The following is a 17,419-nucleotide window of genomic DNA, read 5'->3' on the forward strand; positions in this document are numbered from 1 at the left end:
ACTAACAAAAAAATAACAAACATAATCCAGACCACAGATCATGACAATGTTTAATGTACCGTATGATTTTTAGTGTGAAAATAAAGCCAACAATTACATTTTTTGTGGTCTCCTTTATTTAGAAAAGTATTAAAAAGTACCAAAATACTTTTGGTACCGGTACCAAAATATTGGTATCGGGAAAACACTACTACACACTGAGCACCCACAAGGCAGAAAAATAGATGGGCGCCTATGACTAAAAATTGCATTTACTTGGGCTCGTTTTTTTCTGTGGATTCTGTCAACTGCATCAGGATGACGGACTGAAACAACAAATAGTGCCATGTCTAGTGGGGTAAGAGCCATGCAAAATACCTGTCCATACGTGCAGGAGACGTAAAGCTGTTAGTAAGCAGCAGTACTGGGGGGAGAAACTAAGCAAGAAATGTCAAAAGTCGGGCTTTGAACTCAGCGACTGAGAAGAGCCATGCTCGTTCATATGTTATTGATACAGCTGAGCAGTATCAGTAACGTCTCATGAATAGACGGAGGCGAGGCATGGTGAGTGGTGAAGAGGAGCGGCGGCTGCATTCTTCCATGTAAGCGTGACGGCCAATTAAGACTAAACCCTGGAGAGGGCTACTCCTCCTGGCTGCTTAATTGGTTTCCGTCGAAAAAAAAGTTGCTTTCGCAGCGCAGTAATCAACTGCTCAAGGAGGAGAGGCAGAATGCGGCGTATCGCTTGCTTTGCCTCGGGCAATGGACACTTACAGACGTGGACATTTTTGGGTCTAGGGGTTGAAACATTTACCATAATTTTTAGATGTGTTTAATTGCGCGAGTGCAAACATGATATATAGTATATAATATTAATATAATACATTAAACTTGTTTATCTATCTTTATATACAGTATATACGTATCAATATACATACACATACATACAGTGGGGCAAAAAAGTATTTAGTAGCCACCGATTGTGCAAGTTCTCCCACTTAAAATGATGACAGAGGTCTGTAATTTTCATCATAGGTACACTTCAACTGTGAGAGACAGAATGTAGTCCTGCCTGTAGTCCAGACCTGTGTGGTGCATTATGAAGCCTAAAATACCCCAACGGAGACCCCGGACTGTTGAACAACTTAAGCTGTACATCAAGCAGGAATGGGAAAGAATTCCACCTGAAAAGCTTCAAAAATTGGTCTCCTCAGTTCCCTAGCATTTACTGAGTGTTTTTAAAAGGAAAGGCCATGTAACACAGTGGTAAAAATGCCCCTGTGGCAACGTGTTGTTGCCATTAAATTCTAAGTTAATGATTGTTTGCAAAACAAATGTTCTCAGTTGGAACATTAGATATATTGTATTTGCAGTCTTTCCAATTAAATATAAGTTGAAAAGTATTTGCAAATCATTGAATTCTCTTTTAATTTACGAATTACACAACGTGGCAATTTCACTGGTCTAGTTAAAATAAAATTAATATAATAACTAATTATTAAAAACTGAGCGAGAATTGGAAGGAACATGAGGAGCAGCTTGTATTCCCTTACTTTAAGAAGGAACTTGCAAAACCTGTGAATTGTATTTATATAGCGCTTTTCTCCAAGGACTCAAAGCGCTTTGCATAGTGAAACCCAATATCTAAGTTACATTCAAACCAGTGTGGGTGACACTGGGAACCGGTGGGTAAAGCATCTTGCCCAAGGACACAACGGCAGTGACTAGGATGACGGAAGCGGGGATCGGACCTGGAACCCTCAAGTTGCTGGCACCGCCACTCTACCAACCGAGCTATACCGCTCCATGTAAAGCACTTTGAGGCATTAGAGAAAAGCGCTATATAAGTATACTCCACAAACCTTCACAGTATACATTTGATGATGTAGTTGTACTGTTCTTTGATCTAGAGTACAGTATGGCTCAAATCACTAATGTTTGAATGGGTTCAAGTTCCCCCAGCCCTCATTGTTATGTCAGGTCTTATGTGGACTGTAAACAAAACCCCCGTGGTGTAATGCTCTACATTAGCTTGACATGGACAGCGTGATTATTATTCACAGAAGCAGACCTCAGGGGCGATGGGAGGAGGGGGCGGTGGCCGAACACAAGCAACAAGCAGAGTGTTCATTTGCAATAATAATTAGTGGAGGTGAAAAGAGGCACACTTGAATGACAGTAAAACGCCGTAATGACTTTGTACGTCAGCACTCATCATATAGTAAGGACATAAAATAGGCCCGAATGTGATGTGAGGTCATTAAAATATTCATTGCCTACTGGCTGTTTTATATTTAGTACCGAGCTGTAAATTTGGAATTGTGTTGTTTAGTGGCAAAAAAAAATAAAAATTTGGTTTCATAATAGTTTTTTGTCGATGCGGTTTGTTTTCCCGTGGTGCAAAGCGACTGAACCGGACACGACGTGAAGGTAATGACATCTTTTAATTAATCCATCAAAAAGTGAAAACAAAAGGCGCTCACAGCGGAGGTACAAAAATTGGCTAAGAAAACAAAAACTATTACTATTACGTAAACTATGGACATTAAAACATGAGCTAAAAAACTCACTAAACGGTGGCTTGAATAAAAAAAAAAAAACTTTCGTGGCAAGAAAAGAGCAGCATGAACTATGACCTGGACAGAGGACTCAGAGTGTCAAGAGTGCAGAGCATGAATGCGATGTCGCCAGGCTGACTGCCTGGCAACTACAGGCTGAAATGGTGGAGACATGATTAAAGACAGGTACATGAGTCCAAGTTAATCAGGTGCGTGACATGAGGACAGTTGAAATCTAATGGGTTGTCATGGAAACAAAACAGGGAGCGAAAAAACAGGAACCGACAAAATCCAAAAACCAAACAGAACATAGCCAAACTAAAGATGATATTTACGACATGACAGTCGAGAGGTGCAGCTATTTAAAAAAATGTTTTTTTAGATTTTCTAAGTGACGTGAAACTGGGACGTGTGAGAGCAAATGAGAGTTAGAGAGTCACCTAGTAAAGTTTAATACAGGCCTGGGCAATTATTTTGACCCGAGGGCCACATTTAGAGAAAAAAAAATCTGTCTGGGAGCCGGAATATCTATTTTTATGAACACTAATACAAACCTCACAATAATGTCTGATTGAATGCTAAAAAAAATTACGACAGACCGCTTTAAAAAAAACAATGGAATTCTAAACTTTTCTATGAAGGAAAAAACATTGAATATTGACAAAAAATGAACGTCACCCCCTTTCGATCGACACATTTTACAATCAAGTGAAACGCAACAAGCAGTGAAATATGAACGCTAAGGGTACAAAATAAACCCACTTACAATCGGATATACAGTATCAGATACTAAGCTTTAGAATTTTTTTGTGAAAATGTCCTTCCGCGACTGTGGAAACGCTCCCCACCCACACTGCTTGGTGCCTCGTCTGAGCTGCTGTGACCTACATTACCATAGTAACTAATTAGACAACCATAGTAATTAATTAGATGACCATAGTAACTGGTATATCGTCCATAAGCGCAGATTCCAACCATTGAAATACTTTGTATAGTTCAAGGCTTACGGTCATCAGAAAACATCACCGCACATCATAATGGCAGCTACACTTTCCATTTTAAAAGATCAAAAAAAAAATTGGGAATGTCCGGCGGGCCAGATCAAAAAGCTCAACGGGCCGCATGTGGCCCCCAGGCCTTAATTTGCCCAGGTCTGGTTTAATAGGTATCACTGGAAATTATTGTTGTTGTGCTTCTCATTTTGAGCTTTGTAATATGTACAGTATGTTATTGATATGTAATTCATTGTTAATATAAATGAATACATTTGAACCAATTGGTACCTAAGGCTTAATTTTATACCCATTAATTGCAACCACCTGTTCCCAATGGCCTGCACACCTGTGGGATGTTCAAAATAAGTGTTTGATGAGCATTCCTCAACTCTTAGTATTTAATGCCGCCCTTCCCAATTTCTTTGTCATGTGTTGCTGGCATCAAATTCTAAATTTAGTGATTATTTGCAACAAAAAAAATGTTTATCAGTTTGAACATCAGATATGTTGTTTTTGTAGCATATTCAACTGAATATGGGTTGAAAATGATTTGGTAATCATTGAATTCTGGTTATATTTACATCTAACACAATTTCCCAACTCATATGGAAACGGGGTGTGTATTTACTTTGGACTTAGACCTTAACAAAACATAAAAACTAAAGTTCTGCTGACCTGTGACCTGCAACGGGACCATGTCTTGCTCGTCGTTGATGCCAACCACGACCTCACAGCGGTACAGACCAGAGTCGCTGGATCGCAACCCCGTCAGAGCGAGACTGGCGTTGTATCGGTTCCTGTTGTAACCAGGCAGCGATACGCGGCCCTGGTAGGCCTTCTTCACCTGGTCGAAGAGGATTTGAATATGGATTAACGCGACGTTGTCACGGACAGTACAAGTGGTTCTTTATCGTTAACCATACCTTGACCACATTGTCTTTGGCCACCAGGACCGACTGCTCCTTCTGCGAGCCGTCCGAGCCTCGTTGGCCCCACACCTTGGACCACTTAATGCGGGGTGGCTCGTGGGATGAAGCGGCCCCGGGGCGCAGGGTGAAGATGCACGGGAGCAAAACTGTTTTGGACAGTTCCTCGGTAATGGTCTGATGGGTCACCTTCCTCATGTTCACCATGGTGTCAGCATCGGTTAGGCCTGAGGAGCAAAGGAAGAGAGGAGAAGATGGGACCACTTGGTATTGCCTTGACTTTGTCCTCAAAACAACTTTGTGCTGTTGACGTTGCAATATAACATCTTTAAAATGTGGATTTTTGTATATTGAGGATAAAAGGTGACGTGCTGCCTTAATAACGCCACTACAGATAGATACCATTCACATCTGCAACGATACGGTATCAACGGTACAAATTCTCTGTACTTTTGTGTTCATGTGTTTAAAAATAGTAATTGTTTTATAATGACATCTTTCTTTTTAACAATGAGCTGATCATGATAACTTTGCTGTCCGTTTTTTATATCTTGTTTTGTTACACTTAAAATTGTAATTTGCAAGTATTATGTTGTACAAACATTTGTAAATGATGCGTTAGATGGCAGTAGTGTATTGACCACAGTACGAATAATGTATAATTATCATCAATGTATTATCACTCGCCATACAGCGATAGATGTTATCTGTCTATTACCTGACCGCTTCGACAAACCCCGTTTCCATATGAGTTGGAAAATTTGTTTGATGTAAATATAAACGGAATACAATGATTTGCAAATCTTTTTCAACCCATATTCAGTTGAATATGCTACAAAGACAACATATTTGATGTTCAAACTGATAAACATTTTTTTTTTTTTTGCAAATAATCATTAACTTTAGAATTTGATGCCAGCAACACATGACAAAGAAGTTGGGAAAGGTGGCAATAAATACTGATAAATTTGAGGAATGCTCATCAAACACTTATTTGGAACATCTCACAGGTGTGCAGGCTAATTGGGAAAAAAGAGTGCGGGTACAATCCAAACCTGTTTCCCATCGAAAATGTGTGGCGCATTATGAAGCGTAAAATACGACACCGGAGACCCCGGACTGTTGAACGACTGAGGCTTTACATAAAACAAGTAGGGGAAAGAATTCCACTTTCAAAGTTTCAACAATTAGTTTCCTCAGTTCCCAAATGTTTATTGAGTGTTGTTAAAAGAAAAGGTGATGTAACACAGTGGTGAACATGCCCTTTCCCAACTACTTTGGCACGTGTTTCAGCAATTAATTCTAAGTTAATTATTATTTGCAAAAAAATAAAAGATAGTTTATGAGTTTGAACATCAAATATCTTGTATTAGTAGTGTATTCATTTGAATATGGGTTGAAAATGATTTGCAAATCATTGTATTCCATTTAGACTTACATCTTACACAATTTCCCAACTCATATGGAAATGGGGTTTGTAAGTTAGCTACCTTTGTTTATAATTTATATTTTCTGCTGGATCTACTCTCTATTGTAAGCTGCCCTTTTTTTGTACATGGTAATTGGTATATATTGTAAATAATATACTTTTATATAATTTAATAGTATATTTTATATACTCTATATATAATGTGTAAATATTACATATATGGGGGCTTCACGGTGGCAGAGGGGTTAGTGCGTCTGCCTCACAATACGAAGTTCCTGCAGTCCTGGGTTCAAATCCAGGCTTGGGATCTTCCTGTGTGGAGTTTGCATGTTCTCCCCGTGACTGCGTGGGTTCCCTCCAGGTACTCCGGCTTCCTCCCACTTCCAAAGACATGCACCTGGGGATAGGTTGATTGGCAACACTAAATTGGCCCTAGTGTGTGAATGTGAGTGTGAATGTTGTTTGTCTATCTGTGTTGGCCCTGCGATGAGGTGGCGACTTGTCCAGGGTGTACCCCGCCTTCCGCCCGATTGTAGCTGAGATAGGCGCCAGCGCCCCCCGCGACCCCAAAAGGGAATAAGCGGTAGGAAATGGATGGATGGATATATGTTATATTTTATATTGCTACTACAGTACAGTTTTAGTCTACTTTATACCTGCATCATCCTTTCCATCCTTACCCTTTCCATCCGTTATAACTGAGCTACTGTGTGGAACAATTTCCCTTGTGGATCAATAAAGTTTATCTCAGTCTAAGTCTAAGTCGAACACAGAAAAAGTCTGTGCCAGTCTAGTTTATGTTGAGCCTTAAAAAGTGTATAAACTGTAAGTATTGTTCTCATTTCACACCGGCTATTCAATTGTAACGTGCATCTTAGTTGAAGTGTTCATTGCCGAATTTGGAGGTGTTGAAATCGCCATGTAAAATTGCTGATGCTAATCAGTACTAAAGCCAATATACAGTACTGGCCAAAAGTTTGGACAATGTGTTTTCTTTATTTTCATGACTTATTACATTGTAGATTGTCACTGAAGGCATCAAAACTATGAATGGACACGTGGAGTTATGTACGTAACAAAATAAAGGTGAAATAACTGAAAACATGTTTATTTTATTTTCTTCAAAACAGCCACCCTTTGCTCTGATTACTGCTTTGCACACTCTTGGCATTCTCTCGATGAGCATCAAGCACACCTGTGAAGTGAAAACCATTTTAGATGACTACACCTTGACTCTCGATATATATATATATATATATATATATATATATATATATATATATATATATATATATATATATATATATATATATATATATATACATACACACACACACACATCCATTTTCTACTGCTTGTCACTTTTGGGGTCACGGGAGCCTATTTCAGCTGCATTGGGGCGGAAGGCGGTGTACACCCTGGACAAGTCGCCACCTCATCGCAGGGCAAACACAGTTGGACAGACAACATTAACACTCCAATTCACACACTAATGCCACTTTAGTGTTGCCAATCAACCTATCCCCATGGGCATGTTTTTGGCGGAGGGAAGAAGCTGGAGTACCCGGAGGGAACCCACGCAGTCACGGGGAGAACATGCATGATGTTTACACCCCCATGCTTCACAGTAGGTATGGTCTTCTTGGGATGCAAGTCAGTATTCTTCTTCCTCAAAACACGACGAGTTAAGTTTATACCAAAAAGTTGTGTTTTGGTTTCATCTGACCACATGTCATTCTCCCATGTGCTCTCTGGCAAACTTCAGAGGGGCCTGGACATACACTGGCTAAAACAGGGGGACACGTCTGTCACTGCAGGATTTGATTCCCTGTCGGCGTAGTGTGTTACTGATGGTAACCTTTGTTACCTTGGTCCCAGCTCTCTGCAGGTCATTCACCAGGTCCCCCCGTGTGGTTCTGGGATATTTGCTCACCGTTCTCATGATCATTTTGACCCCACGGGATGAGATCTTGCATGGAGCCCCAGATCGAGGGAAATTATCAGTGGTCTTGTATGTCTTCCATTTTCTGATAATTGCTCCCACAGTTGATTTTTTCACACCAAGCTGCTTGCCTATTGTAGATTCACTCTTCTCAGTCTGGTGCAGGTCTACAATTATTTTCCTGGTGTCCTTCGACAGCTCTTTGGTCTTGGCCATAGTGGAGTTTGAGGCTGTGGACTGGTGTCTTTTATACAGATAACTAGTTCAAACAGGTTCCATTAATACAGGTAACAAGTGGAGGACAGAAGAGTTTCTTAAAGAAGAAGTTGAGAGCCAGAGATCTTTCTTGTTTGAAGTGACCAAATACTTATTTTCCACCATGATTTACAAATAAACTATTCAAAATTCCTACAATGTGAATTCCTGGATTTTTTTTCACATTTTGTCTCTCACAGTTGAAGTGTACCTATGATGAAAATTACAGACCTCTGTCATCATTTTAAGTGGGAGAACTTGAACAATCGGTGGCTGATTAAATATTTTTTGCCCCACTGTGAATATATATATATATATATATATATATATATATATATATATATATATATATATATATATATATATATATAGTGCCTTTTGCTCAATTGTTTACCATTTGTACTGTGTTGGGTTGTGTTTCTCTAATGTACCGTGGGCCAATAAAAAATTAACTGCGGACAGTAAAGGGCGCTCAAGCAGCAATAAATGAGCCAAATAATCGAAACACTGCGTCACACCCATTTGGAAAGCTAGATGGTCCATGGTCCTGTAAAAGTTTGAGAAACTTGACCTCGGGGTGTGTAAAAATGTAATTAGAGACGACACCATGCCATTACAAATTATTGTACTCTAATTCCCAGTCATGATGTCTGCAAGGCATCCGGAGCGGTACTGTAGGGTGTCATGGAATGATTTGTTGATTTGACCTTTTGTTGTCGGTAAATATACAGTTTTTTATTTCACTTGCAATTTTTGCAACGGAGGTCTTTAAAAAGACAAACATTGGTTCAACCGTCCCTTTGCAGGTTTGAAGTGGAAAAAGATGATTATGGTTTACTGTGGTATTTTGATAATCTTAGCATATAACATAGCAAACTACCTATGCTCTAGTTGCCAGGTTGCTCACTATTGGTGGCACTTTTTGTTTTACAATACCTAGGTTTACTGTATTAAGGATCAGCTTAAAGTAAAACTAAATTGTATGCAATTATGTATATGTATATATATAAAATGAGTTTTCTTTATTTTCATGACTATTGACATTGTAGATAGTCGCTGAAGGCATCCAAACTATGACACCTGTGAAGTGAAAACCCTTTCAGGTGACTACCTCTTGAAGCTCATCGAGAGAATGCCGAGAGTGTGCAAAGCAGTAATCGGAGCAGAGGGTGGCTATTTTGAAAAGACTAGAATATAAAATATATATTTCAGTTGTCTTTTTTTTTTAAGTACTCAACTCCACGTGTTCATTCATAGTTTTGATGCCTTTAGTGACAATCTACAATGTAAAAAGTCATGAAAAAAAAAACATTGAATGAGTATATATATTTATATATATATATATATATATATATATATATATTACTTTTGTCACAAGAGAGAAGAAAGTGTCCGTTGTCAAATTCCTAGTGTGGCAGCATCCATGGCGACACCGTGCAGTGTAGACATACTGTAGCCATGGTGTGTCTACCATTGTTATCCAGTGCTGCCAGCCTACTACTCAATTGTGTTGCCAACTATTCAAACAATAATGTTAAAGTTAAAAGATAAAGTCCCAACTTTCAACTATCACACACACTAGGTGCGGTGAAATTATCCTCTGCATTTGACCCATCCTCTTGTTCCACCAACCTGGGAAATGAGGTGAGCAGTGAGCAGCGGTGGTCACGCTCAGGGATCATTTTGGTGATTTAACCCCCAATTCCAACACTTGATGCTGAGTGCCAAGCAGGGAGGTAACGGGTCCCATTTTTATAGTCTTTGGTATGACTCGGCCGGGGTTTGAACTCACGACACACCAATCTCAGGGTAGCCACTGAGCAGGCAGTATATACAGTATAATTATTTAGTGGATAGTAACAGTACACTGACTACTCAAAAGTATTGTATAAACAAGTTTTGCCCCTTGCAAAAGTAAAATAAAATGGTAGTTTAAATGTGAAAGGATACCATATGTTTTAACCATAAGGCACACTGCCAATGAGTGTCTATTTTCATGCACAAGACAAATCGGATTATTAGGCGCATTGAAGGAATTATAATTTATTAGGATTTGTTTTCTACATTAAAAACACTTCCTTGCGGTCTACATAACATGTAATGGTGGTTCTTTGGTCAAAATGTTGCATAGATCATGTTTTACAGACCTTCTTCAAGCCGCTTTCTCTTCAAGATGCGCCGTTTGGTGGGCGGTCTTATTTACGTGGTTCTACTTCAACAGCGTCTCCCCGTCATATTTGTTCTCTTTCATATGGAGTCTGACAGATTAGGCTTGAACTATTCTCTACTTTGTATAAGAAATGGCAAATCTGAGGATGAATTCCCCACAACACAACGATAGAGAAAATGAAGGAGATTATTGACTGTGATGCAGACTACAATGGCGGATGCCCTCAAATATTCGGGATTTATGCAGATCCCAAATACACAACAGAAGGTGCTGATAGATGAGAAAGTAGGTTTAGCATAATAGGGCAAAACAAAACGCCAGATAAAGTCTCCTAATAGATTATACAAACAACACCCGTATGTTGAAGCACAGTACGTCTGACTAATGTAGCCGTTGTGTTTCAACAATCCATCAAGCGGTGGGGCTTCAAAGTTCACCAAAGTCGTACTAAAACGTTTTGACAGATCTTTAAAAGTTGTGTGTAGTAATGTATATCCTCAATCAAACATGTAAGTTTTGGTCTGGCTTGCTTACCAGTACTTGCAAAGCGTAATTTCTTGAACAGGCATCAACTTGCAGTCCACACCTATCTCTTATGTGTGACTGCCATCTACTGGTCACACGTATCATTACACCATGTACCATATATAATTGGTTAGAGTTCGGTCAGCGCAACCAGAATCAATACATAAGGCGCTCTGGGTTATAAGGAGCGCTGTTGATTTTTGACAAAATGAAAGGATTATAAAAATACAGTAACAATGGCAGCAAGGTAGCAGAGGGGTTAGTGCATCCGCCCTACAATACAAAGATCCCGAGTAGTCGGGATCTTTCTGGGTGCAGTTTGCATGTCCTCCCTGTGACTGCGTGGGTTCCCGCCGGGTACTCTGGCTTCCTCCCACCTCCAAAAACATGCACCTGGGGATAGGTTGATTGGCAACACTAAATTGGCCCTAGTGTGTGAATGTGAATGTTGTGTGTCTATCTGTGTTGGCCCTGTGATGAGGTGGCGACTTGTCCATGGTGTACACTGCCTTCCGCCCCAATGCAGCTGAGATAGGCTCCAGCGAACCCCCGCGATCCCAAAAGGGACAAGCAGTAGGAAATGGATGGATGGATGGTTAACAATACCAAATTGTAAACTTAGTAATAGTAACCTGCCTATATATAAATATATAAATAAATATAGACTGTATATAAATATATGTACATACACTGTATATATATATATATATATATATATATACATATATATATATATATATACATATATATATATATATATATATATATATATATATATATATATATATATATATATATATATATATATATTGTAGCTGAGATAGGCGCTAGCGCCCCCCGCGACCCTGAAAGGGAATAAGCGGTAGGAAACGGATGGATGGATGGATATACAGTATATACATATATATATACATATATATATACACATATATATATATATATATATATATATATATATATATATATATATATATATATATATATACATACATATATACATATATTATATATATATATATACAGTATATAGTAATTTTGGTATCCGGCAACACAAGTGAGTACCAGCAAAACTGGGTCTTCTAACATGCATTGTGACACTTTTGGGAAAAGAAAACGATAAATACCAAGCACTAACATGTCCCCCCTAGCCCTTTGTGTGAAAAGCTCGGTCCCAGGATAGAAAGGCTACTGTCAAAAACTTGTGGTCTGATTGGCTATCGCATATGTCTATCAACTGTATGTCCCCATTCACTTACAGTGCACGGATGCCCTTGTTGTTGATTCTGATTTGGTACATCATGACAACATAAGCTAGCTGAAATCTGATTGGATACAAACTGTAAATTAAAAACAGCACTGGAAAGAGCATAAAATGACATGAAGAGAATATGAATACTCTTAGATATTTAGTGGAATTAAATAAATTACCTTTATCCTTAATTATGATCATGATTTATGGTTATGTTAGACCAGCGGAGAATACCTTGCTGGCTCTGACGGCCCACCACCGAGTTATACTTATAATTTAAAACTCAATCTATTTTAGGAGAAGTATGCAGCAACGCATGCAACTAAGAGGCAATGACCCTGTAATTAAGTTACAAGACTAAAAACCATAACATCCAATAAGTCCCAGCTGTATATCAAGTACTCACTACCATGAGTAATATCCTTGCCTACAATCCACAACAGGAACAGAAAATACCAAAAATCTGCTCAGTGGTGTGGTTTATTGTATCATGTACAATTATCTTTTTTGATTGGAAGTAGCATGTGTTTGTATTAGGCCACATCATCTTTTAAAAGTATTCTTCTACTAAGGTGGAAGTGCAAAGTTTAAACTCCGGCACTGAAGAGAGTGTCCACAGGAGATTGGGAATCCTATAAGAATGTAGGTGTAAGGATGAAGATTGAAAACATAAGCAACACCAGGTAGAAGGTCCACAGATAGGGGCAGAGGACAGGATTTGGAGGTCACCCAACTTAAAAACTAATCATAGGAATAACGACAAGGAAAGATTGACAGGCCGGACTGTCGAGCATCAAGATTGGACTCACAAGGAGACGGGGTCTACAAGAAATGGTATTTAAACACAAGTGTTCCGACAGGAAAAAAGAATGAAGAGATTGGGCATACTTCTTCTCCTATTCAGTGGCCTAGTGGTTAGAGTGTCCGCCCTGAGATCGGTAGATTGTGAGTTCAAACCACGGCAGAGTCATACCAAAGACAATAAAAATGGGACCCATTACCTCCCTGCTTGGCACTCAGCATCAAGGGTTGGAATTGGGGGTTAAATCACCAAAATGATTCCCGGGCGCGGCACCGCTGCTTACTGCTCCCCTCAGCTCCCAGGGGGTGAACAAGGGGATGGGTCAAATGCAGAGGACAAATTTCACCACACCTAGTGTGTGTGTGACAATCATTGGTACTTTAACTTTAACTTCAACTAGAGCTGCAGCTCTAGTCCGAAGCTCGCTGAAACAAAATAAAGCTTTTTGTTCGAAGATTCCTCTTGGCATCTCCTTGCCTCATCACCCATCACACGACCATCAACTATACAACAGTGGTTAGAGTGTCCGCCCTGAGATCGGTAAGTCGTGAGTTCAAACCCCGGCCGACTCATACCAAAGACAATAAAAATGGGACCCATTACCTCCCTGCTTGGCACTCAGTATCAAGGGTTGGAATTGGGGGTTAAATCACCAAAATTATTCCCGAGCGCGGCCACCGCAGCAGCTCACTGCTTGCTCCCCTCACCTCCCAGGGGGTGAACAAGGGGATGGGTAATTTAATTTGGCCCTTAAGGCAATATCAAATTAACATTTGATCTGGCCTGCCAGTACTATACATCGGCGGTGCCGCTGTAACACAGCATTTACCGCTAATACTCATACTTGCCAACCCCCCCGAGTTCAGTGCCCCTCCCGAAAATCTCCCGGGGCAACCATTCTCCCTACTTTCTCCTGATTTCCACCTGCACTGCCTTTAGCGTTCTCTACAACCTGTTGTCACGTCCGCTTTACCTCCATGCAAACAGCGTGCCGGCCCAGTCACATACTATATGCGGCATACTTTGTCAACAGCCATACAGTTCACACTGAGGGTGGCTGTATAAACAACTTTAACTTTGTTACAAATATGCACCCCTTCGATGAGGTGGCGACTTGTCCAGCTACCCTGCCTTATGCCCGATTGTAGCTGAGATAGGCACCTGCGCCCCCCGCGACCCTAAAGGGAATAAGCGGCAGAAAATGAATGGGATGGACAAATATGCGCCCCACTGTGAACCCACACCAAACACGAATGAAAAACACATTTCAGGGGAACATCCGCACCGTACCACAACATAAACACAACAGAACAAATACTCAGAAACCCTTGCAGCACTAACTCTTCCGGGATGCTACAATAAACAACCCCTGCTACCACTTGTGGATAGCCGGAGCCGGCAGTCCAACAGCGAGACAGGGCACACCGTAGCCTAGCCCAAGATGGCGGCGAGGAGGCGTGGCCTGCAGTCCGACAGCAAGGCAGGGCACACCGTAGCCCAGCCCAAGATGGCGGCGAGGAGGCGTGGCCGGCAGTCCGACAGCAAGGCAGGGCACACCGAAGCCCTGCCCAAGATGGCGGCGAGGAGGCGTGGACTGTGAGCGAACGGCGAGGCGCGCCGGGAGCGACGCCGCAATCAAGATCATATGTGTGGATAGCGCACCTGGGGACAATTGATTAATCCTCTTGCACTGTATAAAAGGGCGACAGCCGTGAACGTCACAGAGAGAGGCGGAGAGACGAGAAAGAGCCAGAGCGGAGCAGCTGAAAAGCAGTCTTTATTAGCAGTCTTTATTGAAAAATAAATAAGTCTAAACCTGCCGCTGCTATGTCCTTCCTTGATGGTCCTTGGAACCCGCACAACGGCTTGAGAAGTCTGTCACACCACCAAACCCCGCCCACCTCATTGTTATTTTATTTTCAAATTTATTAGCCTGCGGAAAACATTTATGTTGACATTTACCTCAGAAGGTTGCAAATAGAAAAGAGAAAATAAATTTTTTATTAAAATTGTATTTAATATACCACTGATGTTTTTTCATTAGTTTTTTGAAAGTTGATTTTGCACTATTAAGTTATATAAGCGTTGCTTGTTCCATATTCAGTGTTAAAGCAAATCAGTGTAACAAACTGAGCAATAATTAACGTTTTTATTCATGCACTTTCTCTTGCTACTTCAAGCTTGAATTTTTGATAAATTCATTATTGTTGTTTTATTTCAAATGTATTATTAGCCTGTGGAAAAAGTTTATTTTGATATTTACCTCAGAAGGCTGCAAATAGAAATAAAGGCATGACATTTTTATTAAAATTTAATTTGATATGCCACTAATATTTTTAAATTATTATTATTATTAATGCCTCACAATACGAAGGTCCTGAGTAGTCTTGGGTTCAATCCCAGGCTCGGGATGTTTCTCTGTGGAGCTTGCATGTCCTCCCCGTGACTGCGTACTCCAGCTTCCTCCCACTTCCAAAAACATTTACCTGGGGATAGGTTGATTGGCAACACTAAATTGGCCCTAGTGTTTGAATGTGAGTGTGAATGTTGTCTGTCTATCTGTGTTGGCCCTGCGATGAGGTATCGACTTGTCCAGGGTGTACCACGCCTTCCGCCTGATTGTAGCTGAGATAGGTGCCAGCGCCTCCTGCGGCCCCAAAGGGAATAAGCGGTAAAAAATGGATGGATGGATAATATTTGAAACTCGATTTTGCATGATACTATGAAGTTATATAAGCCTTGCTTGTTCAATATTCAATGCAAAACTTGTTTGGGTCCCTATTAAAATGTTAATTTGTTCAACCTTGGCCCGCGGCTTTGTTCAGTTTCAAATTTTGGCCCACTCTGTATCTGAGTTTGACACCCCTGTCCTAGGGGGTGGAACAAATGCAGAAGGAATTCTTCTTGTGATGAAAGTGGTACTGTTGGGATCCGCTTTTCGGATCTTTACATATTATTGTTTACTGCTTCCATTTTTGTATCACTCTGTCGGTTGACGTCTTTATTTCCTGTTTAGTCTGTCACCCTGGTAGCTCATTAGTCCACCTGCCCTTGTTTCCACGCACACCTGTTTTTCATTGATTGCTTTAGTATTTAGTCCTGCCTGCTAACTCAGTTCATTCTCGTTGGTTTGTTTGCTACTTGCAACACGCACGTTGGTTCTTTTTGTATTCACTATTGCTAAGTTTCGCCTTGGCTTCGCGTGCGCTCTGCACGTCTATTTTTGTACTCTGCTCTCGTTGCTAATTGTTAGCCTAGCTCTCCGTGCGTTCGGCACGCCTTTTCTTTGTCTTTTTGTATCAGTGTTCTTTTATGTTTGTATTAAATCAACTCATACCTGCAACTCCTGCCTGTCTTGGTCCTCGTGCATCTCTGGGGCGACAACGCGCATCCACCATGTGTCGACAACACGTCAGGTACTTTAACTTTAACTTTAAGAAGAGACAATACTGGAAGGGTTCAGAGTGCTTTTTCTGCTGCACTTGCACGCAATAACACAAACACAACGCAGATCTTTAGGAGTCTATAAGCTGCTGACTCTCCGCTTGCTTACAGTCCCTTGAGGATTAGCGCTGATCTTCTCAAAGGCAACCATCGACGACAACAAAACAGCAGCCTTGGAAGACCATCAAACCGCAGTTTTTGCATGTCAACTTTCAAAGTCAGGTGCATCCTTTTGTTTCCCCCCCTCGCTGAGTTCCCTCAACAACATCCATTTTGTTTGCCAGATTATTCTCACCAGGTTTCACCTTGCGTCAACCTCCTTGTGCAACTTCGCGGCGCGCTATAAAGCCGGATAAACATCACAATGTCACTCGCGCTCCGTGGCCGTATGGATGTTGATCTTCCTGACGCCAGCAATCTGCAAAGCTAAATCCGAATAAAATTAATTTTGTGAAAGTCCCTCCAGAAATCAGCGATGACACTGCAGCGAAGGAGTGGAAAAAGGTAAACAAAAAAAACGCCATCTTGCTCAGTGGTAATTAACATAAACTATCAAGGCCTCCTTGTTGGCAGTGTGGTTGCCAAAATCTGCATTTAGATGAAAAAGTTATCTCTGCACGTAATCCCGATGAGGTTGTTTGTTGTTTTGTGTCACCTTCCTTCGGCTCCGATATGTTGCACTTTCAATGTTAACAGGAGCTTTTTCATGACCCTTTGAGTGCAAGGTGGAATCACTTATTGTCCAGCTGTCTCAGCTTTATAAGTCCCTAGACCTATTGTGTGTGGGATGCAAGATGCACTAAATGCATTCTGAAATAAAATTACACCGGATTTTATTTTTAATTTTTTTTCCCTAACCAGAAGTGCATAATTTCCCCAATGTTTCTGCTCTACTCCAGCCCGCCGCATGTGGGATAATTATGTTTGTGTGTGTCATTAATTGTGCTACATTAGCAGCCTGGCGGAGGCGTGTTGCTATTGGCAGATCGCGGTGTCACACTGCAAAAAGTCAGTGTTCAAAAACAAGAAAAAAAATACAAAAAAGAGGGGTATTTTACTTGAACTAAGCAAAATTATCTGCCAATAGAACAACAACATTTGGCTTGTCAAATTTTCCAAAACAACTAAGATTAGCTAACCTCAAT

At 40.6% G+C, this 17,419-nt stretch overlaps 1 protein-coding gene across 1 annotated transcript in view; it reads right to left on the bottom strand.

Annotated features, from left to right (window-relative positions):
• ncanb (neurocan b) overlaps positions 1–17,419 on the bottom strand; it is a 470,747-nt gene that overhangs the window by 300,024 nt on the left and 153,304 nt on the right. Inside the window, 2 exon segments of the mRNA XM_061888041.1 lie at positions 4,208–4,376; positions 4,456–4,685. Of these exon segments, the coding sequence (XP_061744025.1) occupies positions 4,208–4,376; positions 4,456–4,685 (399 nt within the window).

The sequence above is a fragment of the Nerophis ophidion genome, linkage group LG26 (assembly GCF_033978795.1).
Source record: "Nerophis ophidion isolate RoL-2023_Sa linkage group LG26, RoL_Noph_v1.0, whole genome shotgun sequence".
Taxonomy (NCBI): Eukaryota; Metazoa; Chordata; class Actinopteri; order Syngnathiformes; family Syngnathidae; genus Nerophis; species Nerophis ophidion.